Source organism: Neoarius graeffei, chromosome 3 (assembly GCF_027579695.1).
Source record: "Neoarius graeffei isolate fNeoGra1 chromosome 3, fNeoGra1.pri, whole genome shotgun sequence".
Lineage (NCBI taxonomy): Eukaryota > Metazoa > Chordata > Actinopteri > Siluriformes > Ariidae > Neoarius > Neoarius graeffei.
This window is the reverse complement of record NC_083571.1, coordinates 45,873,065-45,899,531: the sequence shown is the minus strand read 5'-3', so window position 1 is coordinate 45,899,531 and position 26,467 is coordinate 45,873,065. Positions and strand designations below refer to the sequence as shown.

Here is a 26,467-nt window from a genome sequence, read left to right as displayed (position 1 = left end):
TAACACGAGCAGTTTTCATTGCACTTTGAATTCAGGCCAAGGAATGAAGCAGGTGAGTGCGCAGGAATTAAAAAAAAAAAATTCAGTTTACTTACTGGTATTCATCCTAGTGATATCAGTTAGGTCTGAATTATTGGTGTACAATCTTTTCATCATTATTTGTATTTAAGAAGAGCATAAGTCTGGCTATTTCATATTCCAGTTTCTATACTTGTAATCCACTTGATCTAAAATGACATGCTTATACATTTGGTATTTCATCTTCCTTCACAATAATACAGTTTAATTTTCAAAAGTATATTTATTTTGCATTTAAACTCAACATTTTCATCTTCATTTTTTACTCATACAGGTCTGATTTTAACTACATAGGAAAATATAACATATTGCATGATGGCACTGCTATACTTGCTGAAGTCACTGACAATCACATTTGCAGTTTTTTGACAACCACCTTGTGAAGAATTCTAAAGAACACATTACAAAAAGGATCTCATTGTTGACTTCAGAAAATGCATGATGTGTAAATGGAAACAGTTACTGGCTTGAGTTTTCTAGGGCTACAGATTTCTGATGACCTTTGCAAAGCATACATGGAAAAGACTTTGTAGGATTAGATTCCACTTCTTGTGCTGAGTGAAAATGCATACACTGTGCATGAGATATGTTTCTATTCAAATGTTCTGCAAACTGTGAAATTGTATTTTGATGGGTTAATAAAAGACTAATAAAAATCACACAAATGCATAATGTCAAGGAGACACACTCTGTATGCCATTATTTATGTGAAACATCTGTTGGCATCTTCTTTTCTCTTTTTGGCAGTTCAGGAAGTTGATTCAATAATGCTAAAATATAAAACATCCCAATTCCTTGTTTCTGGTTAAAAAGACTGCATTTGTTGTTGGTAAATTTGCATTGTCAAATGAGTGTGTTGATACATAACTTGGCTGATGGTAGTTGTAGGGATTGACATTACTTATAATCTTATTCTCTTTTCCCCAAATGAAAAACCTATTCACTAAAGTATACTAAATTGATTATGCTACAGCATACTTCACGGTATTTACAGGAGAAGTATACAGTATGTGGGACTGTATTTAATCTAATTCCCACCCACTTCTAAATTAATTCTGACCAATCCCTCCTAGCCCCCCAGACACTCTTTATAAATCCCACCTGCTTGCATAGAATGTTTGACTAGTCCTGCCCTTTACATGAAAGTATGAGTATACTGTCTATTGGGTGTGGGTTGGAATCACTGCCACCATTGGAGTCAGCACTCCATGCAATGGGGGCTGTAGCAGTAGAGTATGGCAGTTTGTTACTGTAGGTGGCCAGGCAAAATTGGCTGGCTCAAATACAATTGCTGGTGCCTAGTGAAACACTCTGTGCCATCTACTAGCCAACCTGGACATGTCTTTTGTGAACAAGCTCAGGAAGAAGCAATTCGTCACCTTCTTCTGTTCAAAACATGAACCAGACTTTTGAGACAGCAGGTTCCCTTTAGACACCCTTATCACACTATACTGTCAAAGTTGGGTTTCAGAAATATCACCAACAAATGAATGAAACTGTGCAGGGCCACATTGGTGTGGGCCACATTGGTGCCACTGATCCAGCATGGAACACTAAAATGGTTTACAGCTAGATCAGAACATGACCATATTTTCAAGGCACAATTCACCAAAATCTCATCTCATCTCATCTCATTATCTGTAGCCGCTTTATCCTGTTCTACAGGGTCTCAGGCAAGCTGGAGCCTATCCCAGCTGACTACGGGCGAAAGGCAGGGTACACCCTGGACAAGTCGCCAGGTCATCACAGGGCTGACACATAGACACAGACAACCATTCACACTCACATTCACACCTACGGTCAATTTAGAGTCACCAGTTAACCTAACCTGCATGTCTTTGGACTGTGGGGGAAACCGGAGCACCCGGAGGAAACCCACACAGACACGGGGAGAACATGCAAACTCCACACAGAAAGGCCCTCGCCAGCCACGGGGCTCGAACCCGGACCTTCTTGCTGTGAGGCGACAGCGCTAACCACTACACCACCGTGCCGCCACAATTCACCAAAATCATATATGAAAATGTGATTGAACCAGGCTCAAAAGTCTGGCTCATGACTCCTCTCTGCAGCTGAAATGCTGGAGCCTGATAACATCAGAACATTGTCTACAGTTCACCACTAAACATGGGGGTCTATCCAACAAAGGTGTGAGACCTATGCCATCTCGCTGTAGATTAAATTGTTAAATGGTTAAACAGGCTGGTTCTTTGATATTAATTCCAAAAAAGTGAGGTGTAATCTGCCCCATTCTAGATCTAAGAAACGTAAATGTATTTTGCATGGCAGAAGATAGAGCCATCTCAATTTTGGATGTGGTCATAAAATTCCAAGTGGCCACACATCGTCTGCATTGGGGGCCAGAGTTGAAACATTGAGGTTGCACCCAGCTTTCCTGACAAAGATACTAGCACATGAATAAGCTTACAGTATCAATCTGTTGATAGATAAGAATGTGGCTAGATTCCCAAACCCTGGTTCTAATGAGGGCTGATCGACTATTCATGTATTTTAGGGAACACCATAAAGTGGCTCTGCAGTCTAAAGACAGGTTAACCTGCTGAGTAAAGGAACTGATTGCATAGGCTTACTCGAACAGAGGTAAAGAGGCACCTTTTTTCATTAAATGTTATTTGATGTGTACTATGACTACCACCTAAGTGGCGTTAAGTGAAATGTCACCATGGCTTACCAGCTCACCATCTATCCTTGACCAGATTTTACAGGTTAAATGTTGCTTTATTACAACCCATGTGCTCCGCGCTGAGTTGAAGAATTCGTATCCTCAGTGGAGAGCAGCATCAGCAATTCCAATTTCAATCTTAATTCTTGATCATACCAGTACTACTTTTGAGTGTTGTTCATTATTATCTGGGGACAACACTAGTAGGGTATTATTGTGATATGTGGTCTCCACCAGATCTAAAATGAAAGGTTCCTTGTGTGACTGTGGTTCTCCAAATAAGTGGAGGACTACCAGGACACTTTTGTCACTTGTCTCTATGAGAATGGCCAAAGGAAAAAAAAAATTGACAACTTGACATGGGGAGAACCTGAGATAGACTAACTTTGGGAGGTCATCATTGGAACCATGGTTACATACATACAGTAATCTTAGGTTTCTCCACCTCAGCCTCATGTCAAAACTTTGTGGAAATTTCTTATTTCCATTTTCTGATGCGACACTTGTTTAGTTCAAACAAGCTGAAGTTAGCTTCCTAATGTAAAATGAATGTTGTTTTGTGTTTTTGTGTATCACCCTATTTATGACTATCTATAGTGTATGCATGTAAGAACATGTGCATGGACTTGTATCTTGGCCAGCTTTACAGAGACTGAAATTAATCTTCACTGAAACATGACGGATAACCTCAGGAGCCTCCCCACACAGTCAAGCCACCACGAGGGAGAAATATGATCAGCCTCATTGAACATCCCACCACACCCCTGTATGGGCTGGGAAACACTGATCTGCTGTCCGCATGAAAATGGAATCTATTGCAATGTGTTGTTAATATATTACAGAATCTGTACAGAATGCACTGTAATAAATTTTCAATATATTCCATTTTTTAAAGGATGGAGACCTAAGAACCAAGAATTAGCCTAGTATTTCCTTTCTTGTATGGCCATAAAATAGGTACGCCATACAATGTAAAGTATGAGTTTAAGAAATTCTCACCATAGTTCCTCACAGATTACACTCTATATAAAAATCTGTACGGATATTCCAAAATAATGTAAAGTGCTTTGTTCCAACCTAAAAGTTTCAGCAGAGATATATGTCATGTATTACAGTATGTAATATCCAATAACTATTCATTAATGTACTTTTCCAAATACATAATAAATACGCTCACTTGCTCAATCACTCGTTCACTTTCAGTAACTTATTTATCATAATCAGGGTTGTGTGAATCCAAAGCTTATCCTGGGAAAACTTGGCATGAGGCAGTAATAGAACCTGAATGGGATGCACATACACACATTCACACCCAGGGGCAAGTTATCATAGCCAATATTTTTGGGAGGCAGGAGGAAACAAAGAAGTCCCAGGGAGAACATGTACAGAAGCCCCATACAGACAGTAACCTGAGATCAGCAAGGTTCCACTGTGATGCCTACTAAATAAAATTACTAAATGACTAAATAAAATCTTAAAATTTCTTTGGATGCATGGCTAAATATTATTTAATAAATATTGCGGTGTGTGTGTGTGTGTGTGTGTGTGTGTGTGTGTGTGTGTGCAGACATCGACGAGTGTAATACAGGAAGGCACACATGCAGTGCGGATCAGACCTGCTATAACACTCGAGGGTCTTTCTTGTGCCAATGTCCACCAGGTTACCAGAAGAACGGTGACCAATGTGTGGGTGAGAATCCTGCTTATGTAAACATCTTTTAGATGTGTGGGGTTTTTTTTTTTTTGGCCCTTTCCAATGTTCTGCATTCATAGTCTCACAATTCTAGTTTTGTGTTTCCTTCTACTTTTGTGTTTCATGTTTGACTCTTGTTCATTTTGCCCTGTTTCTGAATATGGATTATCCTGCATTAAACTATGTTTGCTTGTATTTTAACTCCTACTATATACTCTGTTAATACATGTTTGGATTTCAATCCAGTAAAAGTGACCAGGAATTTTAACTAGTAAGTATATGTTAGCTTTCTAGCTTGCTAATGTCAGATGTTTGTGCTGCTTGTGCAACCTAGCTTGTAACACTGGATTAGAAGTTCTGGATATGATTCTGGATATATTCACATTGAAATGATTGTAATGGAGGCAGGTAATTATGCCAACACAATGGAGTCATGCACATTTGGTCAGACAAAAGGAAGAATTCACACTAATTAATTCACGCAAGGGAGGTTTGCCCATAATATTAAGTAATGTACTTCTGTGATTTGCTTGCAATTACATATTTCTTCAAATTACAACCCCGATTCCAAAAAAGTTGGGACAAAGTACAAATTGTAAATAAAAACGGAATGCAATGATGTGGAAGTTTCAAAATTACATATTTTATTCAGAACGGAACATAAATGACATATCAAATGTTTAAACTGAGAAAATGTATCATTTAAAGAGAAAAATTAGGTGATTTTAAATTTCATGACAACAACACATCTCAAAAAAGTTGGGACAAGGCCATGTTTACCACTGTGAGACATCCCCTTTTCTCTTTACAACAGTCTGTAAACGTCTGGGGACTGAGGAGACAAGTTGCTCAAGTTTAGGGATAGGAATGTTAACCCATTCTTGTCTAATGTAGGATTCTAGTTGCTCAACTGTCTTAGGTCTTTTTTGTCGTATCCAGGGGCGTGTTTAGCCTATTTTTGGGGGTGCTCAAGCACCCCCAAAAACGAGCTCAGCACCCCCTAGCTCAGCACCCTCAAAAACACTGCTTTTGGACGTAATTTTCAGAAATAAGTGCCCTTGTGCACTGTGCAATGAATGTGTGCGCGGCGTGTGTGTTCTTGAATTCACCTGTTACGTGAGTTCTATGGCCAGTAAAATCCCTCTCCTCCTTGCGTCCCCTCTGATTGGGTTGCCTGTCCGCGCGAGTGCTTGCTACGACATGGTGGTTTTTTTTTACTGGATTCCACGCCGATGAGGAAGTCGAAGTAGCACCTGAGTATTACTGGCATAGCGAGATGTGAAGATACGGACTGGAGTTACAATTACACAACACAATAATATGCATAATGCAATATTGATGTTCCCTGGTCTATGAACAGAATGATAAAAACCACATTTATCATCCATATCGAGATACTTTTGTACTTAATGTAACATAGCGTTTACTAATGTAAACTAATGTAAAATCATAATAATACACACTTATTACACAAAACACAATAACACATTAATTAACAATTACCACTGTTCAAAATGAATAGCTCCAACATTACAAATGCAGTAGTAGGTCTTGTTAAAAATATAACGTAAACATTTGTGTCAGTGGTTGTAAATGTGTAGATATCATAGTTTATTGGGTCAGCTTCTGTTAAAACATTGCAGAATTGCTAGTCTAGTCTTCTTGTCTAGTTAAGTCTGTCTAAATGCGGAATAAACGTGGAAACACTGTCGTTCAAGCCAGGTGCCTCTGTCAGCTCTGGGGGCTAAGCACCCCCAAAGATCAGATGCTAGAATCGCCCCTGGTCGTATCTTCCGTTTTACGATGAGCCAAATGTTTTCTATGGGTGAAAGATCTGGACTGCAGGCTGGCCAGTTCAGTACCCGGACCCTTCTTCTACGCAGCTATGATGCTGTAATTGATGCAGTATGTGGTTTGGCATTGTCCTGTTGGAAAATGCAAGGTCTTCCCTGAAAGAGACGTCGTCTGGATGGGAGCATATGTTGCTCTAGAACCTGGATATACCTTTCAGCATTGATGGTGTCTTTCCAGATGTGTAAGCTGCCCATGCCACACACACTAATGCAACCCCATACCATCAGAGATGCAGGCTTCTGAACTGAGCGCTGATAACAACTTGGGTCGTCCTTCTCCTCTTTAGTCCGAATGACACGGCGTCCCTGATTTCCATAAAGAACTTCAAATTTTGATTCGTCTGACCACAGAACAGTTTTCCACTTTGCCACAGTCCATTTTAAATGAGCCTTGGCCCAGAGAAGACGTCTGCGCTTCTGGATCATGTTTAGATACGGCTTCTTCTTTGAACTATAGAGTTTTAGCTGGCAACGGCGGATGGCACGGTGAATTGTGTTCACAGATAATGTTCTCTGGAAATATTCCTGAGCCCATTTTGTGATTTCCAATACAGAAGCATGCCTGTATGTGATGCAGTGCCGTCTAAGGGCCCGAAGATCACGGGCACCCAGTATGGTTTTCCGGCCTTGACCCTTATGCACAGAGATTCTTCCAGATTCTCTGAATCTTTTGATGATATTATGCACTGTAGATGATGATATGTTCAAACTCTTTGTAATTTTACACTGTTGAACTCCTTTCTGATATTGCTCCACTATTTGTCGGTGCAGAATTAGGGGGATTGGTGATCCTCTTCCCATCTTTACTTCTGAGAGCCGCTGCCACTCCAAGATGCTCTTTTTATACCCAGTCATGTTAATGATCTATTGCCAATTGACCTAATGATTTGCAATTTGGTCCTCCAGCTGCTCCTTTTTTGTACCTTTAACTTTTCCAGCCTCTTATTGCCCCTGTCCCAACTTTTTTGAGATGTGTTGCTCTCATGAAATTTCAAATGAGCCAATATTTGGCATGAAATTTCAAAATGTCTCACTTTCGACATTTGATATGTTGTCTATGTTCTATTGTGAATACAATATCAGTTTTTGAGATTTGTAAATTATTGCATTCTGTTTTTATTTACAACTTGTACTTTGTCCCAACTTTTTTGGAATCGGGGTTGTATATCATTTTGTTTTAATTCTTGGCTTATTATTCAGTTCTACAGCATACTCTTCTTCTTTCAGCTGCTCATGTTAGAGGCCACCACAGCAAATCATCATGATCTGCATATTTGATTTGGCATAGGTTTTTACATGCAACCCTCCCAAATTTATCCAGGCTTGGGACTAGTACTAAGTATGCATTGGATTGTATAATTCCAGTGGCTGGGTATTTTACCTAATCTGGGTGTCTTTGACCTGTGGGAGGAAACCGGAACACCCAGAGGAAACCCATGCAGACACAGGGAGGACATGCAAATTCCACATAGAAAAACCCCTGTCAGCCATGAGGTTTGAATCCAGAACCTTCGTGCCACCCAGTTTTACAGTATACTACTTATTATCAATTATGCAATAACTACAGTGAAACTCGTAGAAATAGTAGAGTTCCCTCTGAAAGTATGGGAAAGGCAAGGCTATATAATAATTTTTTTTATTTTTTGCTTTACAAAGATGATTTTGGGTTTGAGGTCAGAAGATGAACATGATACTATAGATCAGAATCTTTGCTTTAATTTCCTTATATTTACATCTACATATGTTTAAAAAAAACTCAGAACATGGCATTTTTGCTTGAACTCTCACATTTTTGTATGCATTGGTACATCTGACTAACAGGTGTTTCTTGTTGCCCAGGTGTGCCTTGTTAGACTGATTGTTTAAACAATTAATAGCTCTGAATGTCTAATCTTTCTTTGAACTTTGGCTTTCACCTGTTAAGACTGCATTTGTTGTTAAAAAGGATAAATCAATATGAAGACCAGCTGTCCATGTGAGAAAAGTGAGTTATTTTGTATTTTCGGAGGGAACTGTATGTAGTTATGAGAGGGAGTCATGTAAGACTTGGCCAACATACTGCTGGACAATGATTTGTGCCCTAACTATATTGTTTAAATTTGCATGATTGGTCCAATAAGGAATAAAACATGGCAGGATGTCAACATGAACTTATATTACTGTTACCACCCCAAGGTGTGTGGACACTCTCTGCTGCCCAGTAACCTAAGTCCCATCCATGGGCAAATGGGTGGGTAGATGGGACTCCTGATCCTTGGCTGGCAGCCCAGCTTGTGGAGGTCACATGAACAATGATACCTGCAACTCAAGGTGTTTATCGTGCTGATGAGTGGATGGCCACTGCGTTAAGTGGTTGCGAACGATGCCTACTGGGATGTGGTGACTCCTGACAGTTAGAACTCTATCCAGAGAGCTGGGCAACTTTGGATGGACTTGTTTGAACTTGTGTGTACTTGTGGGATCAATATGGTAGATACTGATCAAAATTATTGATACTCAAGAGTGGGATGACTGTAGTGAAACAGTGACACAACCTGGTTGTGTTAAAACTTTGATGTCATCTGCTCGGTCAGGTGGAAATCAAGGTCATGCAAAAGCTAAATGGTCTTTGGACCATAAGATAAGGTTGGTTGAGTTAGAAAAGGAAGAGAGGGCAAAAGAATCAGGGTTTATGAAAAGTCTGAAAAGAAGATGGGATAGTAAATTCCCTGAACTTCAGCATTTTGGAGAAAAAGCACTGAGGAATAATGCAGCAGTCTTTCATAAAGATCCTAAGGTTATGAGGCATGTTGAGGAAATCATAGACAACAGTGGGTATGAACATGAGAATGTGGGCAAACATAAATGGAAAATGGATGAGATGCTGCATCTGGTTGAAATTGATGATAAAGAAAGAAGTAAGGGAAGAGGCTTTATGAGAAGAGTTCATGAAAGATGGTTGAGTGAGTTTCCTGGTAGGTTTGTTGGTGCAGGCACATTAAGGGATCTTGCCCAATATTTCAGGAGTCAGAATGAAATTGCAACATTGCTTTTGGTAAAACGAAATGGAGGATTGGAAGCTCAAGTTGAAGAGAATGTTGGAAACAGAGAGGTAGATATAAGGGAAGAGCAGGGTGATGAGGTACTAAATGAAAACACAGAGATTCACATGGAGGAGCAAGTAGTAGAGACCAGAAATGAAGAGCCAGAGGAAGAAGCTCATATGGCTGGGATAAGTTATGAGGAGGATGGAGAATTGCTTATGTTTTTCATTGAAAAGTTAGAAGAGATTGAAAAGGCAGATGAAGAAAGTATGCCACTCAGAGACCGGTTACCAAAACTAAAGATGCCTGCCAAAATCCAAGGTAGTGCAAATAGTATTCTTCAAGTTTTTTTGCAGGGTGTGGAAGCTTTGAGTCAGGTGGAAAATGATGTGTATGCAATGGGGCTTGCTGTTTGTAAGTTACTTGGTATTGAGTCAAAAAGGAGAGGAAGAGCAATGAAAGTGATAACAGGAGGACACCATCATGAGTGGAAAAGAGGAAAGAAAATGAAAGAGCTTTGGCAAAAGCTAGTTAAGATTGGGAATGAGATAAACCAGAGAAGGGCTCAGCGTAAAGCAACTAGGAAGAAGAAGAGTAACCTGGCTGAGATAAGGGAGTGACTGAATGGAGAAAAGAACATGAATGCACTATTCAGTAAGAAAGAGAGCTTGGTGGAGGAACTTCAGTATGAAAAGTGGCTAAAGGAGGTTGCTGCTGTGTGGATGAAGAAAATAATGCCGCTTTTCCACTACCAACGCGGCTGAGTTGGGCTGAGCCGTGCCATGCTGAGTTGGGCTGAGTCGAGCTGAGTGGGGCTGTTGGAGTTGCATTTTGACTACAACCGCACTGAACCGTGCTGGCTGGAAGTGGGTGGACACATTGGGTGGAGTTAGCGAAAGTGGGTGGACGTCACGTGATGTCGTTAGGCGGCGCAAACAGTGACATCAGTGATCTTTTAAGCGGTAGTCTCACGACCCGGATAGTAAACAATAAACATGGAGGACATGGAGTCGTTAGTGTTGCTGGTCTTGGTGCTGTGGCTTGTTGTCACTGACAATGCCAACAGATACTGGCAAGAGCGTATAGATGAGGCGAGCCGCATAAGGCTTCAGAAATTCTCGTAATTCTTCTTCTTCCGGGTTTACGGTGTTTACAGATCCCAGCGTGCTCGCGGGGCGTGTGTGGGCGTGTGAGGACACTCCTCCTCACCAATCAGTGCACAGGGGAGTGTCTCCTCACGCCCCTAGCCCCACTCGGCTCAGTTTGGCTCGCTTCAGCCCCACTCCAAAACCATGCGAGTTTTGGGTGCTGAGTAAGGCTGAAGCGAGCTGAGTCGTGCTGCTCTAAGGTAGTCGAAACGCGAGCCGTGTCGGGCTGAAGTGAGCTGAAGTGAGCTGAAAAAGGGTAGTGGAAAAGGGCCATTAGAAACAACAGGACGTTTGAGTGTGATGAATGCATGTTCTATCGAAAGCTGAATGAATTAAAGACAACATCAGGGGTTGCACCTACAATGGAGGAATTTGTTCAGTTTTGGGGTGGCATTTGGGAGGATGACACGAAAACACCAAGGAGAGCTTGGATGGGTGAGATAGAAGCAGAGTTTGGTGAAATTGTAGAGAATATGCATGAATTTTGAGCTTTTAGTAAAGAGTTTAAAGGGTCGGAAAAATTGGAGTTCCCCAGGTGTTGATGGCATTCAGAACTTCTGTTGGAAGCAGTTTGATGCATGCTGGGGCAGGCTTGTGACTGTTATGCAGAAGTACATTGAGTCGCCAGCAAGCATGCCAAGGTAGTTGATGTTTGGAAGAACGGTCCTGCTACCTAAGGTGGAAGACATCAGCTGTGCCAGAAACTATAGGCCGATCACATGTCTGAATACAATTTACAAGATCTTTACTGGTGTAATCAGTCATCACTTGTGCCAACATGCAATGCAGAATGGATTGTGGGATGAGGGTCAGATGGGGACTAGGGAAGGTGTCTTAGGGACAGTTGACCAGATGTTAATTGATGGTTGTTTTTTTTTTATTCATTTATCTTCGCCTGGTAAATACAATGACGGATAGGCAGGGACACCACAACAGTAAAAACCAATTACTGTGGGCCCAAAAAAACAATAAAAGTATAATACAGTAAGAATACAAAAATACAACATTAATAGCAGCAGGTGATTTGGCTCGCTAGAGTTCTTGCAGTATTACATTTCAAACAAATTGACTTGACTTGTATAATGGAAGAAGTAAAGGAATATTAAGAGAGAGTTAACAGTGGCCTACTATGACTACCAAAAGGCATATGATATGGTGCGGTATGACTGGTTGTTGATGGTTCTTGGATGGATGAAAGTTCCTGACTCTGTGATCAAAGTTATGAGGTACATGATGGACAACTGGAGAACAAGATTAGAGGTCTTTGTGAAAAGCAAGAAAGTGATCAGCCGATGGATTGAAATAAATTGAGGTTTCTTACAGGGTGACAGTCTCTCACCAGTTGGGTTTTGTTTGAGTGAAGTTCCGTTTGGGTGGTTGTTGAAATGAAGTCCAGGTTATTTGATAGGACCACCAAGTAATCATGGTTTGAAAAGGCCACATAGCATGTTCATTGATGACAAAGTTTATCAGAAAAATCATGAAGTTATGGCAGCTGTGAATGAGATATTGGTTACAGCACCAAAACAGGGGCTTGTTATGGTGTGAAAAAATGTGCTGAAATTCAGTTTGTGAAAAGCAAAATGGTGAAAGGAGAAGGATTGCAAGTGCTGAATGAGCGAATGAAAGCTTTGGACCTAGACTGCAATGAATACTACAAGTTTCTGGGACTAGAACAAGGAGAACAGTTATGTAAGAAAATGATCATGAGTAGAGTTACAAAGGAAATTGAAACCAGAATGAGATCACTGGTAGATAATGAGTTGTATGACAAGAACTAGCTTGTGACACTATTCACTCTGCAATAGCCCGGCTACAGACTCAACACTCAAGTGCATTCATTGCTATCTCAGGTGACTTTAATCATGTTAATTTGGACAAAACACTTTCCACTTTCACTCAATTTGTGAACTGTCCTACCAGAGAGGGAAGAACAATAGACCTGCTGTATGCTAATGTTAAAGAGGCTTACAGCTCTTCCCCCCTCCCCCCACTGGGCAGGTCAGACCACAACCTGATTTACTGTACCTCTCCCCCTGCTATGTGCCTCTGGTGAAGAGACTGCCTACCACATCAAAGATAGTGAGGAGATGGACAGACGAGGCCAACGAGACACTGCAGGGATGCTTCGAGGTGATAGACTGGCAGACACTGTGTGAGCCCCACGGAGATGACATTGATGGGCTCACAGAGTGCATCACGGGATACATCAACTAATGTGTGAACACCATTGTCCCAGCTAGGACTGTCAGCTGTTACCCCAACAACAAGCCGTGGGTAACAAAGGACATCAAAGCCCTCTTAAATGAGAAGAGAGGGCTTTCAGAGCCGGCAACAAGGAGGAGGTGCGAGGAGTACAGCGTGAACTGAGAGCAACAATCAGGGAGGCCAAGGAAAAGTACAGGAGGAAGTTGGAGTGGAAACTTCAACAGAACAACATGAGAGAGGTGTGGAGTGGAATGAAGACCATCACTGGTTACAAGCCAACCAACAGTGAAGGAGTGGATGGCAATATGGAAAGGGCAAATGAGCTGAATCTCTACTTCAACAGATTCGATGGTGTGACCCCAACCCACCACTACCACTCTTCTGTGGGATAGCTACAACCACACACTTCACATTCTCTCCCCTCCCCTGCCTCTTCTTGCCCAACCTCATCCCCATTTCAGGACCTTGCTCGCACCTCCTCAACAGACTCCCTGGCTGAGCACCCCCCCCCCAAGAAACACCTTCATCCCTCCCCCACACGTCACCTCCACACCAATCATCAGCGAGGAGCAAGTGAGAAGACAGCTGAAGAGACTCCAGGCAGGAAAATCAGCAGGCCCGGATGGTGTTAGCCCCAGGGCCTTGAAGACCTGTGTCCTCCAGCTAAGTGGAGTACTTCAGCATGTCTTCAACATGAGCCTGGGTCTTTAGAGGGTCCCCGTGCTGCAGAAGACATCATGCCTTGTCCCTGTACCAAAGAAGCCACATCCCAGTGACCTCAGAGACTACAGGCCCGTAGCATTGACGTCACACATCATGAAGACCCTTGAGAGACTCATCTTGGAGCAGATACGGCCTATGGTCCAACCACTTCTTGACCCCCTTCAGTTCACCTACCAGCCCCGTCTTGGAGTAAAGGACGCAATCATCTACCTGCTCAACAAAGTCTACGGCCACCTGGACAAGCCAGCTAGCACTGTGAGGATCATGTTTTTTTATTTCTCCAGTGCTTTTGACACCATCCGTCCGGCTCTGCTGGGTGAGAAGTTGACAGCGATGCAGGTGGATGCCCCACTGGTGTCCTGGATTGTGGATTATTTGACTGGCAGACCACAGTATGTGCGCTTGCAGTGCTGTGTGTCGGACAGAGTGATCAGCAACACCTGGGCTCCACAAGGGACTGTCCTTTCTCCTTTCCTTTTCACTCTCTACACCACTGATTTCAACTACTGCACGGAGACCTGCCACCTCCAGAAATTTTCTGATGACTCTGCAGTGGTTGGCCATATTACCGGTGGTGATGAGAGTGAGTACAGGACGGTGGTGGACAACTTTGTCACGTGGAGCAGGAAGAACCACCTACAGCTCAACGTGACAAAGACGAAAGAACTGGTGGTCGATCTGAAGAGAATCAGGGCTCCGGTGAACCCTGTTAACATCCAAGGGGTCAGTGTGGACGTGGTGGAGGAATATAAGTGCCTGGGGGTGTACTTGGATAATAAACTAGACTGGTCCAAAAACATGGACACTATACAAAAAGGGCCAGAGCCGTCTCTATTTTCTGAGATGGCTGAAGTCCTTCAACATCTGCCAAACAATGCTGTGGATGTTCTATGAGTCTGTGGTGGCCAGTGCTATCCTGTACGCTGTCGTCTGCTGGGGCAGCGGCTTGAAGGTGAAGGACACTAACAGACTCAATAAGATCATCAGGAAGGCCAGCCATGTTGTAGGCATAGAACTGGACTCTCTGACAGTGGTGTTGGAGAAGAGGACACTGTCCAAAATAAAAACAATCTTAGACTGTCCTTCCCACCCTCTACATGAGGAGCTGATCAGCCACAGGAGCACATCCAGTAAACGGCTGATTCTTCCACACTGCACAACTGAGAGACACAGGAAATCATTTCTACCTGTTGCAGTCAAGCTGTACAATGCCACTGTATAACTGTGGTACACTGTCTTACCATGTATACTGTATCCTTAACTCAGGTGCAATATGTATCTAGGAATCATTGTATATAAAATCACTTAATTTTGCTTTTACTTAAGTTATTGAACTTATTTAAATTTATTTTATTTTTGCTTATTCTTTTTTCAGATGATTTTATGTTCTATTTTTAGACATGTTTACTTCTTTGATTCAGGAGCTTGGTGGCAAATTTGAATTTCCCTCCAGGGATTAAAGTAATTCTGATTCTGATTTTGAAAGCAATTAAGTGCCGTGTGGTCCCTGTTGCTGGGTATGTTATGAATGTACTCAAGTTCAGCAAAAACGATCTTCAGGAGCTTGATACAGTAGTGAAGAGGGTACTAAGAGAGAAACACATTATGCCTAGGCAAGGAAGTGATCACAGGCTATACATGGCATGTGACATGGGAGGACAAGGACTGAAAAGTTTGCAACAGGTGTACCTCAAAACAAAGATTAGGGTTGCATGTTATATGGTGCACAGAGTCCATGGATCCAAGTAGCTTGGCAAAGGAAGATGGATAAAGAGTTTTGATCTGTTAGGAGAGAAGCAGAAGATGCATTAATGATGGTTACACACAATTTGAAGCTGAGCAGTGGGCAGATCGAGTTAGATGGTGAGGTCTTGGATGGTGAATGGAAAACTGTGTATCAGCGTGTTAAGAGCGTAGTCCAGAAAGGATGGATTACAAGGGAGAAGGAGGAGTATGGCTTGAAGAGTATGCAGAGCCAATCTTGGAAGGGGCAGGAGAATGAGTGTTTCTTTTGGTTGAGATTGAATTTAGATGCAAGGAAGATGGCAGCAATCATCAACATGCAAGAACAAATGGTTGAAACGAATGCGTAGAAAGTTCACCGAGGTATTGGAAATCAGAAGAAATGTAGGTTGTGTGGTTTGAACAGCGGTTGAGGAAAATGGAAAAGGCATGTAGACCAGATTTGGTGCTTGAATTAAAAGTTGAAAAGAAGATTTATGCAGTGTATATAGCATGTCCCTTGGAGCGTAATGTGATTGAGAAAATACGCAAAAAGATAATGGCATATAGGCAGCTCACATATGAAAATAGAGAGATGAGACCAGGCTTCATTGTAAAGGTAGTGCCTATGATGATTGGTTGTCTGGGTGGTGGTGGAAGGGAGTGCTTGAAGGCTGTTTACTCACTGATCAAGGATAAGAAGGAAGCAGAGAAGATCGTAGCGACAATGCAGAAGACGATGTTGTTCAACAGTGAATCGATTCTACCTCAAGTCATGTCCAGGGTAACACAGCCAATAGAAATGTAATAAATGTGAATATATAACGTTATTGAGTATGAACGTAAGAAGATACGTTAGCCACCAGTTTGCATGTCTTACCAAAATACCATTGGACACTCCGTGTATCTCTGGGATCCAACAGCTAAGGGCCTGGCATTAAATGGCAGCCCTTCATCACTGCCATTCCACCAGCTTATGTCATGATGATGATGGTGGGACCCTGATGTGAGCTGGTGGTCTAAAACATGGCCGAGAACCACAATGCTTGGTCCGGCTATCCCTTCCCATAATAATAATAATAATAATAATAATAATAATAATAATAATAATAAAATTCAGCTTTCAATAATACTAATAAAACAGAAAGTACAAAGTACCCCCTACAGTAAAGACTTCACCATGGCTGAAAACTTACTGACTGTTATGAAGAGCTGACACTGGAGACTCCTTCCATAAATGCTAAATAAATGTCTCTTTATAGAAAAAGACCTTTATAGCATCAGCATATCAACAATTATATTTTCCTTTTTAAAGAGCAACATTAGCCTTAGATTATGTGATCATCCACCATACAAATCCCAGTGAATAAGCTATTACTATAGAAATGATAAGATATGAGAACAAGTGGATTAATAGAAACCTATCATTTGAAATACAGCACACTTGTAAAATCTGCTCTTATGGAAAATTAATCAACATCTCCTAATCATATAAAATGGAGAATTTAACAGTACTGTGGTATGTAAATTGCAACCCAAAGTCAGAAAATGTTGGGACAGTATGTTGAAATTGAAATTAAAACTGAAAACAAGGATATGTAAATAATCTTTGACCTGTATTGCACTCAAAACAATACAACAGCACATTATTTGATGTTTTACCTCTTGAATTTTATTGTTTTGTTTTGTTTTCAAAATGAACACTTATTTCAATTCTGATCCTTGCAACACATTTCCAAAAAAAGTTGGAATGGTAACGCATTTACCATTATGCAATGTTGCCATTCATTCTCACAATACATAAAATATGTTTAGTGATGGAAGGCACTAAGTGACGAAGCATTTCTGGTGTTATTTTGTCCCATTCTTCCTGTAAACAGGTCTTAAGGTGTGCAACAGTACGGGACCGTCGTTGTCATATTTTTCATTTCAAAATTTGCCACGTATTCTCTATTGGGGACAGAGAAGACAGGCACCCTCTTCTTCCACAGCCATGCCTTTGTAATGTGTGCAGAATGTGGTTTCTGCATAGTCTTGTTGAAATGTCCCTGGTCGTCTTGAAGGCAGAATATGTTGCTCCAAAATCTCAATGTGCTTTTCTGCATTAATGCTGCCATCACAAAAGTGTAAGTTACCTTTGCCAAGGGCACTGACTACAACCCCATACCATGACAGACCCTGGTTTTTGGACTTGTTACTGGTAACGCTCTGGATGGTCCTTTTTATCTTTGTTCAGGAGCACATGGCATCCATTTCTTCCAAGGGGAAAAAAAAGACCTGGAATACTGATTCATCTGACCACAATACACGTTTCCACTGTGTGATGGTCCATCTCAGATGCCTCCGAGCCCAGAGAAATTGACAGTGCTTCTGGACACAGTTAACATAAGGCTTCCTTTTTGCACAGTAAAGTTATAACTGCCATTTATGGATGTAACTCTGTATTGTAGTGCTTGCCAAAGGTTTGCCAAAGTAATCCCGAGCCCATATGGTTATATCAGCTACAGATGAATGATGGTTCTTGATGCAGTTCCATCTGAGTTCAGCTTAGGCTTGCACCCTTGCCCTTTATGCACCAAAATTCCTCCAAATTCCTTGAATTGTTTCATGACATTATGCACCAAAGAGGGTGCAATCCTTCCTATCATACTCTGAGGAACAATGTTTTCAAACATTTCAATAATTTTCTCATGAATTTTTTGATAAGCTAGGCCTTTCCTAGATACTGGTTTTGTACCAAATCATGATTACAGTCACCTGTTGACATCACCTGTTTCAAATCATATCATTATTTAATTGTTTTACCTCATTACTAGCCCTAAATTTCCCCTGTCCCAACTTGTTTTGGAATTTGTTGCAGACCTGAAACACAGGAATGGATGTACCGTATATTAACAAATGAAATGAAGTTGACCAGAAAAAAGAAAGAAACAAACAAAAAAAAAACATGAACCATCTTGGGTTCATACTGTCTGCACTGAAATACAAGTTTAAGTAAATTTAGAAATCACTGCTTTCTTTTTTTATTTGCATTTTCCATACCATCCCGACTTTTCCTGATTTGGGGTTGTATTTAATACGTGCATATACAGTATGAAGTATTTACTATCCACAGAATAGCATATGACACTCAACATGAGAGAAATAAGCTTTTGGACAATCCTGGGGAACACTGTCAACAGAACATGTTTGTGTCTGTTTGGTTGTGTGTATCCACAGATAGAGATGAGTGCCTCATGTCACACTACTGCATGCACAGATGTGTGAATGTCCCAGGATCCTACTACTGCGAGTGTAACAGTGGCTACCAGCTTGCCAGCAACAACCACAGCTGTTTGGGTGCGTGATTCAATCCAGTGAATCTGATCCTGTACACAAACAGTGTGTTAAGCTAGGCTCAACTTGTAAAAATGTGTGAGGGGGAAAAAGAGAGGTATAGAGACGCTTCAAAATTTTCATTATTATCCTAAGACCCCAAGAAGAGACAAAAACAAGGATTTGGGTATAAAATGTACATATAAATAAAGAAAAAAACACTTATCTAATATTTAGAAAAGCGTTCCCAGTTTCAGCCAAACCTGCAATGCCATTTTGAAATGGCCTTCGTTTACACTCATAGAACATCTTTTAGTAACTCATGGCCAGCCTTTTCCCCCACAATCTCTAGAATGCTAAAGATGGGAAGAACAAAATCAGAGGTGTTAAATTGTGATTATGCTCAGAGAGAGCGAGAGAGAGATTATTTTTGACCAACATACGAATAACAATTTCACACATCTCTGCTGGACCATACAGAAAAAAGTAGTATCCTTCTCTGGAGTGATGGCTGGTCATTATATTAGACAAGAGATTAAAAAGTCTGTAAATAGCCCTACGGTGAAACTATTCGTGTTGATCAATGCATTATATCACAAGAACATGCACACGTAACCCCTTGGTTCAAACTAAAAGAAAGAAAGAAAGAAAGAAAGAAAGAACTTCGAAGTACTTTGTCCAATGTGTGCTCAATGTACAGTACCAGACAAAGGTTTGCACACGCCTCCTAATTCAAAGGTTCTTTTTTATTTTTATTCATTAAAAGACACTTCATGTCTTAAAGTAATGATGGATGTCATTTCTATTTACTTAGTTGAGCGGTTATTGACATAATATGGATTACTACAGTTGTGGAATAGAGTTATTTACTGTATCTATATTATTTACTATTGACTGTTTGATCTTAGACGCATTAAGAAAGCAAGAAATTCCACTGATTAACTTTTGACGAGGCACAAGTTAATTGAAAAGCATTTTAGGTGACTACCTTATGAAGCTGGTTAAGATAATGCCAATAGTGTGCAAAGCATCATCAAGGTAAACAGTGGCCACTTTGGAGAATCTAAAATATGAATTAATTTTGGGGTTTTTTTAACACTTTTTTTTGTTCACCACATAATTCCGTATATGTTCCATATGTTTTTCATAGTCACCCATAGTCAGCTGGGATAGGCTCCAGCTTGCCTGCGAACCTGTACAGGATAAGCGGCTACAGATAATGGATGGATGGATGTTTTTCATAGTTTTGATGTCTTCAGAATTGTACTACAATGTAGAAAATAGTCAAAATACAGAAAACCCTATGCATGAATAGGGGTGTCCAAACTTTTGACTGGTACTGTGTCTATTTTTAGTTTGTGCTTCAAAGGCACTTTGGATTAAAGAATACTAGAGCAAATAATCCATCCTGTTTGTGTTCGTTACTACTGCAATTGTATTTCACATGCACCTTATAAATCACTTCTGATGAGATTTTACAGCTATCCATGATAGGCTGCAGGAATCTACAGTCTGGAATAGAAAGAAATCAGCCATAGCCTTGCTTCTTCACAGCATTCTGTGTGTTTTTCTTAAAACCACTGGTGGTGCTCTTGCACTTGGTTCCATACCCTACATGTGCTTTATTATAGAAGTATCAATACTGCGGAAACATGCAGAAACACGCCACATTCATGATAATTTGATTCTACTGTATGTATGTACCAAACTGACTCTAAGATCATCACATTACAGTGATTACAATGATTATCATGATTTATGCAAGACAAGACAAACAAGACAATTTCTTAATTTTTACTATATTCAAGATATTTTCACTTGACTTTGTTCACTACTGTACTTTCAAAGCAGACACAACAGTCTGAATTTATCTCAATGATCATGGCATTATTAACAGGAAAAAAAGTTTAGGGTGAACATTTAAAGTGTTAAAATGTTTCGACTATTCAGTGATGTGAAGTAACAGGCGTTGATTTGACATTTCCATGTAGTACCGAAAACATTATATTTGACTTGCTACCTGACAAAATTCCAAGTACTTGATAGGTAAATGCATAGTGTATTACCTAAGAATACAATGCATGCAAAATGAATATATATATATATATATATATATATATATATATATATATATATATATATATATATATATATATATTACAAAGAGAATAATGATAGGAGTATTCTTACTGTGATTTTGGGGCATCATCATGTTTGCGCATGTTTTTCATATTCACATTAATTTGCCTCAGCATCATGTGTTTGAAGGCCACCTGATATGATCTTTGTTTCAGATGTGAACGAGTGTCAAGTGAGTCAACCGTGTGAACATCAGTGCTACAACCTTATGGGCTCCTTCATCTGCCACTGTCGCCAGGGCTATGAGCTGGCACCAGATTCTGTTTCCTGTCTAGGTGGGTCTGACCTCTAGTTGTCAATATCACACAGCCAGACTAACAGCTAGTGCAAACTTCCTGGCTAGCATCTAGTATGGTATTTGACACTGTACAATAATGTACACTAACAACTAGTTTACTACAATTAACCATTAGTTATACTACTAGCTCCAAACTGCTAGTCTTTTTCACACACCATTGTTAGCATTCATTGATGCGTATATATTGATATATCTGAGGCAGACAGGTGATATTATATGGTAGGGGCCGTGTATTTGCAGACCACTCCAAACAGGACTTTCAGGACTGTAAATACAATTATTACAATCTGCCCAATATCTGCTTACACTGCACTTTATTTTACTTACCTGATCACTTTACACATAGGAATATAAATACACCAATTACAATTGTGCAATTGCTGGGTTTCATGTGACGTCACATCCGCCTCATTAGTTATTCAAAACTTTAGCTGGTGGTCTACCAAAGCTCAGTTGACAAAGCGTTTGTACGGAGAAGGTGCATTGCTTGCATGAAAAATGCCTTACACTTGCGTTGTTTTAGGTTGTTCGACTCGATCAAACCATGAAACTGATAAAAGTTTCTTCAGGGTTCCCGTGAGCTAATAAAAAAGGGTGAACGAACACAGGATTTCACAAAAAGGCGTTGAGAAAGGTGGCTTTTGAACCTCTCACTGAAATCGAAGGGAGCCGAGTCGAAGCATGCTCGAGTTTGCAGTGATCACTTGGTGAAAGGTTTGTATTTCCCTCTCAGCTATGTCCTTGGTGTTTTCCAAGTACCTTTCTTGCTATGTGTCATTATTTTATGGTACAACCCCGATTCCAAAAAAGTTGGGACAAAGTACAAATTGTAAATAAAAACGGAATGCAATAATTTACAAATCTCAAAAACTGATATTGTATTCACAATAGAACATGGATAACATATCAAATGTCGAAAGTGAGACATTTTGAAATTTCATGCCAAATATTGGCTCATTTGAAATTTCATGACAGCAACACATCTCAAAAAAGTTGGGACAGGGGCAATAAGAGGCTGGAAAAGTTAAAGGTACAAAAAAGGAACAGCTGGAGGACCAAATTGCAACTCATTAGGTCAACTGGCAATAGGTCATTAACATGACTGGGTATAAAAAGAGCATCTTGGAGTGGCAGCGGCTCTCAGAAGTAAAGATGGGAAGAGGATCACCAATCCCCCTAATTCTGCGCCGACAAATAGTGGAGCAATATCAGAAAGGAGTTCGACAGTGTAAAATTGCAAAGGGTTTGAACATATCATCTACAGTGCATAATATCATCAAAAGATTCAGAGAATCTGGAAGAATCTCTGCACGTAAGGGTCAAGGCCGGAAAACCATACTGGGTACCCGTGATCTTCGGGCCCTTAGATGGCACTGCATCACATACAGGCATGCTTCTGTATTGGAAATCACAAAATGGGCTCAGGAATATTTCCAGAGAACATTATCTGTGAACACAATTCACCGTGCCATCCGCCGTTGCCAGCTAAAACTCGATAGTTCAAAGAAGAAGCCGTATCTAAACATGATCCAGAAGCGCAGATGTCTTCTCTGGGCCAAGGCTCATTTAAAATGGACTGTGGCAAAGTGGAAAACTGTTCTGTGGTCAGACGAATCAAAATTTGAAGTTCTTTATGGAAATCAGGGACGCCGTGTCATTCGGACTAAAGAGGAGAAGGATGACCCAAGTTGTTATCAGTGCTCAGTTCAGAAGCCTGCATCTCTGATGGTATGGGGTTGCATTAGTGCGTGTGGCATGGGCAGCTTACACATCTGGAAAGACACCATCAATGCTGAAAGGTATATCCAGGTTCTAGAGCAACATATGCTCCCATCCAGACGACGTCTCTTTCAGGGAAGACCTTGCATTTTCCAACATGACAATGCCAAACCACATACTGCATCAATTACAGCATCATGGCTGCGTAGAAGAAGGGTCCGGGTACTGAACTGGCCAGCCTGCAGTCCAGATCTTTCACCCATAGAAAACATTTGGCGCATCATAAAACGGAAGATACGACAGAAAAGACCTAAGACAGTTGAGCAACTAGAATCCTACATTAGACAAGAATGGGTTAACATTCCTATCCCTAAACTTGAGCAACTTGTCTCCTCAGTCCCCAGACGTATACAGACTGTTGTAAAGAGAAAAGGGGATGTCTCACAGTGGTAAACGTGGCCTTGTCCCAACTTTTTTGAGATGTGTTGTTGTCATTAAATTTAAAATCACCTAATTTTTCTCTTTAAATTATACATTTTCTCAGTTGAAACATTTGATATGTCATCTATGTTCTATTCTGAATAAAATATGGAATTTTGAAACTTCCACATCATTGCATTCCGTTTTTATTTACAATTTGTACTTTGTCCCAACTTTTTTGGAATCGGGGTTGTACTTTTTTTTAGTTACAAAGCACTAAAGTCCCCAGCTGTTTCTTTGTTTCGTCCTCACAAAGTCCATATGCATGAAGGTCGCGACAAAATTCTTCCCCAGCCGTACAGTTAGAATGCGCCGTGATCACTTCTCCGTCTTGTTTAACTAAGATCCAGGTCTTTAAAGGGGTTTCTGATGATCTTTGTGAATGATTTACCTGAGAGATAAGAGCCAACACAAGTGAGAATCAAGCGAACTATTGTTTGTTTACACTTCAACTTGCAGTGCTTTGTTGTAAAGACGCGAATGAAAAGCTTAAAAAAAAACATAGTTACACAGGCAAAAACAATACAGGATTCATTTGGCAGCGACTTGATCCCGAGGTCCTTTACCCAGCCACATACAAAAAAGTTGTAAGCCTCCATACTCTTCCATGCTTTCATCTGTTTTGCGGTGTAGAAGGACGTCTGCAACACCAGAGTGTTTGAGATGTCAGAGAACTCAACTGAAGGGTAGTTTTCGAGATCGTATGACAAATCCTTCTTTCCCAGACTGTAGGGGTCGAGTCCACTGCACATAGCAATCTTCTGAATATAGCTAAAGTGAGCAGTGACTTCTAGATTACAAGCATACTCTGATAAATTATCGCTAGTTGTTTGCACTACGGCAGCCGTTTTGGTTTGCTAGACCACCAGCTGTTTTACTGGAAGTGAAATTGCTAAGAAAAGTCTCATCTCATCTCATTATCTCTAGCCGCTTTATCCTGTTCTACAGGGTCGCAGGCAAGCTGGAGCCTATCCCAGCTGACTACGGGCGAAAGGCGGGGTACACCCTTTATTGTGAGGTGACAGCGCTAACCACTACACCACCGTGCCGCCCCTAAGAAAAGTCACGTGACTGAAACCCAGGAATATCTACCTACACGGCAATTCCCCCACTTACTTTATCTCATATTTTATTTATTTTATTTATATTCTTTTTATTGCTGCTGTTTTCTCTGAGTACTACCAAACTAAGTTTCATTGTATAACTACAATGATAATAAAGGCTTATCTTAACTTAAAACTTGTACCCAGGAAAGTACTTCAGTGGACCAACCATCCATCCATTTATTATCTATACCATTTATCTGTCAGGGCCATGGGGGAAGCTGGAGTCAATCTGACTTCGGGCGAGAGGCGTGGTAAACCCTGGGCAGGTTGTCAATCTGTCGTAGGGCTAACACAGAGATGAACAACCAGTCACACTCACACAGTACGTTTACATGCACATCCAAATCGAGCTGCTGTCGGTAATCGAGCAAAGGGTCCCAGCAGGGGTGCCAGAGAAATCCAATCCTACATGCACACAAGGAAATCGAGCTATTGTGTGAGGTACATTGTGCACCCGAGCCACAGGTGTCGCTACACGCCCCATCGTGTTGGTACACTTCCGGTTGTCGTCATGAAGAAGAGCTATTCAAGAGTGTAAACAAAGTTATCAGTTCCGTGTTCTCCATTGCGTGTTTTTCTCCCATCCATGAATTTTAATATATTCAACTCCTTAAGCTGAATGAGCATGAACTCTGTCTCCTCATTGCTCCAGAAGTGCACGTTTCTGCTCGCCATTTTCTCTTCTTTGTTTGTTCCTCCTGACCTCTTCTGCTGCTCGCTACTACTGTTGTCATGCCGACCGAGGCTGTCGTGTTTCCCGCTTGTGGTCTCGTCACTCGTCACTTCCGGAAGGGGCAGTGCTGAAGTAAGTAGCTCGACTACGTAGCTCGATAGGGTTTACATCCACTAAGTAGCTCGGCAAAAATCGCGTAATCTAGGTCGTGTAGCTCGATTACGAGAAATCAAGTTCGGTTCAATTTCAGCCTAGCTAAGGTGTATCCATGGCATTTAGAACTTCGATTTCAGTCGAGCAACGGCAGAAATTCGATTTTCTCTATGTGTATGTAAACGCATTCACAGTCACACCCATGGGCAACTTAAAGTAGCCAGTTGACCTAATCTGCATGTCTTTGGACTGTGGGAGGAAACCAGAGCACTCAGAAGAAACCCATGCAGGCATGGGGAGAACATGCAAAAGCAAGACAGAAAGTCCCCAGTTGGTCACGAGATTCAAACCCAGAACCTTGTTGCTATGAGGCGAAAGTGCTATAAACACTGCACCAACACACACCGTGGATCAAACCAAATACTTGGAAAAAATACAGTGACTCTAGTTTTTTCTATTTTAACTATTGTGGCTTCTGTAACAGATCCTCTGTTGTGGTTTATCACATGCATTCATGTGAATTATTTAGCTGAAAGAGCTTCATCAGATCAGAGATGATCTACAGGGCTAGAGACATTAGATAGAAAAAAAGTGGAGCGTTTTCACATTTTATTTCACTTTTTACTTATCCCCTTATCTGATAAGTCAATTGACAACATGGTTTGTTTAAAAAATTATACAAAAAAGACCAATGTTTTGATACAACAGGAAAAAGAAGTATGCTTTATTCATCACTTCAGATTCAAAACTGTTCAGAATTCATGGTGCTAGTCAAGAGGTAATGTGAAGCACCACTATAAAAGAAAACATAACTTTAAATTGTCTTTTTTGTAGCCATGAACTAATCATTAAAAGGTATCTCTTGTCCAATTCAGTCATCCATCCATCCATCCATCCATCCATCCATCCATTAATTATCTATACTGCTTCTCCATCAGGGTCGCAGAGGAAGCTGGAGGCAATTCCAGCTGATTTCAGGTGAAAGATGGGGTACACCATAGGCAGGTCCAATTCAGTCATATTAGTCGCTTATCCAGACCTGTGTAAGCAATTAATTTTATGTACACAGATCTTCATAAAATTTACTGGCATCCCCATGTAATAGGGGGGTACAATGGATAGATGATGGGCTGCCATCATTTGATGTTGCATTGTATGACAAAAATAATTACTTAAAATAATTCAGTTAAAAGTTTTGATTGCTGAGCACATAATGGTGAGACATAACCACCATAGGACACTCAATGGCACCATAGTTTAAACGAAAAAGGGAGGGAAAAAGCTTTTACCTACATACAGTGGTGCTTGAAAGTTTGTGAACCCTTTAGAATTTTCTATATTTTTGCATAAATATGACCTAAAACATCATCAGATTTTCACACAAGTCCTAAAAGTAGATAAAGAGAACGCAGTTTAACAAATGAGACAAAAATATTATACTTGGTCATTTATT

At 40.7% G+C, this 26,467-nt stretch overlaps 1 protein-coding gene across 5 annotated transcripts in view; it reads left to right on the top strand.

Moving 5' to 3' along the window:
* The window catches only part of efemp1 (EGF containing fibulin extracellular matrix protein 1), a 65,354-nt gene that overhangs the window by 27,583 nt on the left and 11,304 nt on the right, over positions 1–26,467 (top strand). For 2 of the 5 annotated variants that reach the window (XM_060916902.1, XM_060916901.1), the window contains exons 5-7: positions 4,329–4,451; positions 18,351–18,470; positions 20,741–20,860. In XM_060916902.1, the coding sequence (XP_060772885.1) occupies positions 4,329–4,451; positions 18,351–18,470; positions 20,741–20,860 (363 nt within the window). The remainder of the gene's footprint in view (positions 1–4,328; positions 4,452–18,350; positions 18,471–20,740; positions 20,861–26,467) is intronic. The other 3 variants (XM_060916903.1, XM_060916904.1, XM_060916905.1) reach the window with 3 other exon arrangements.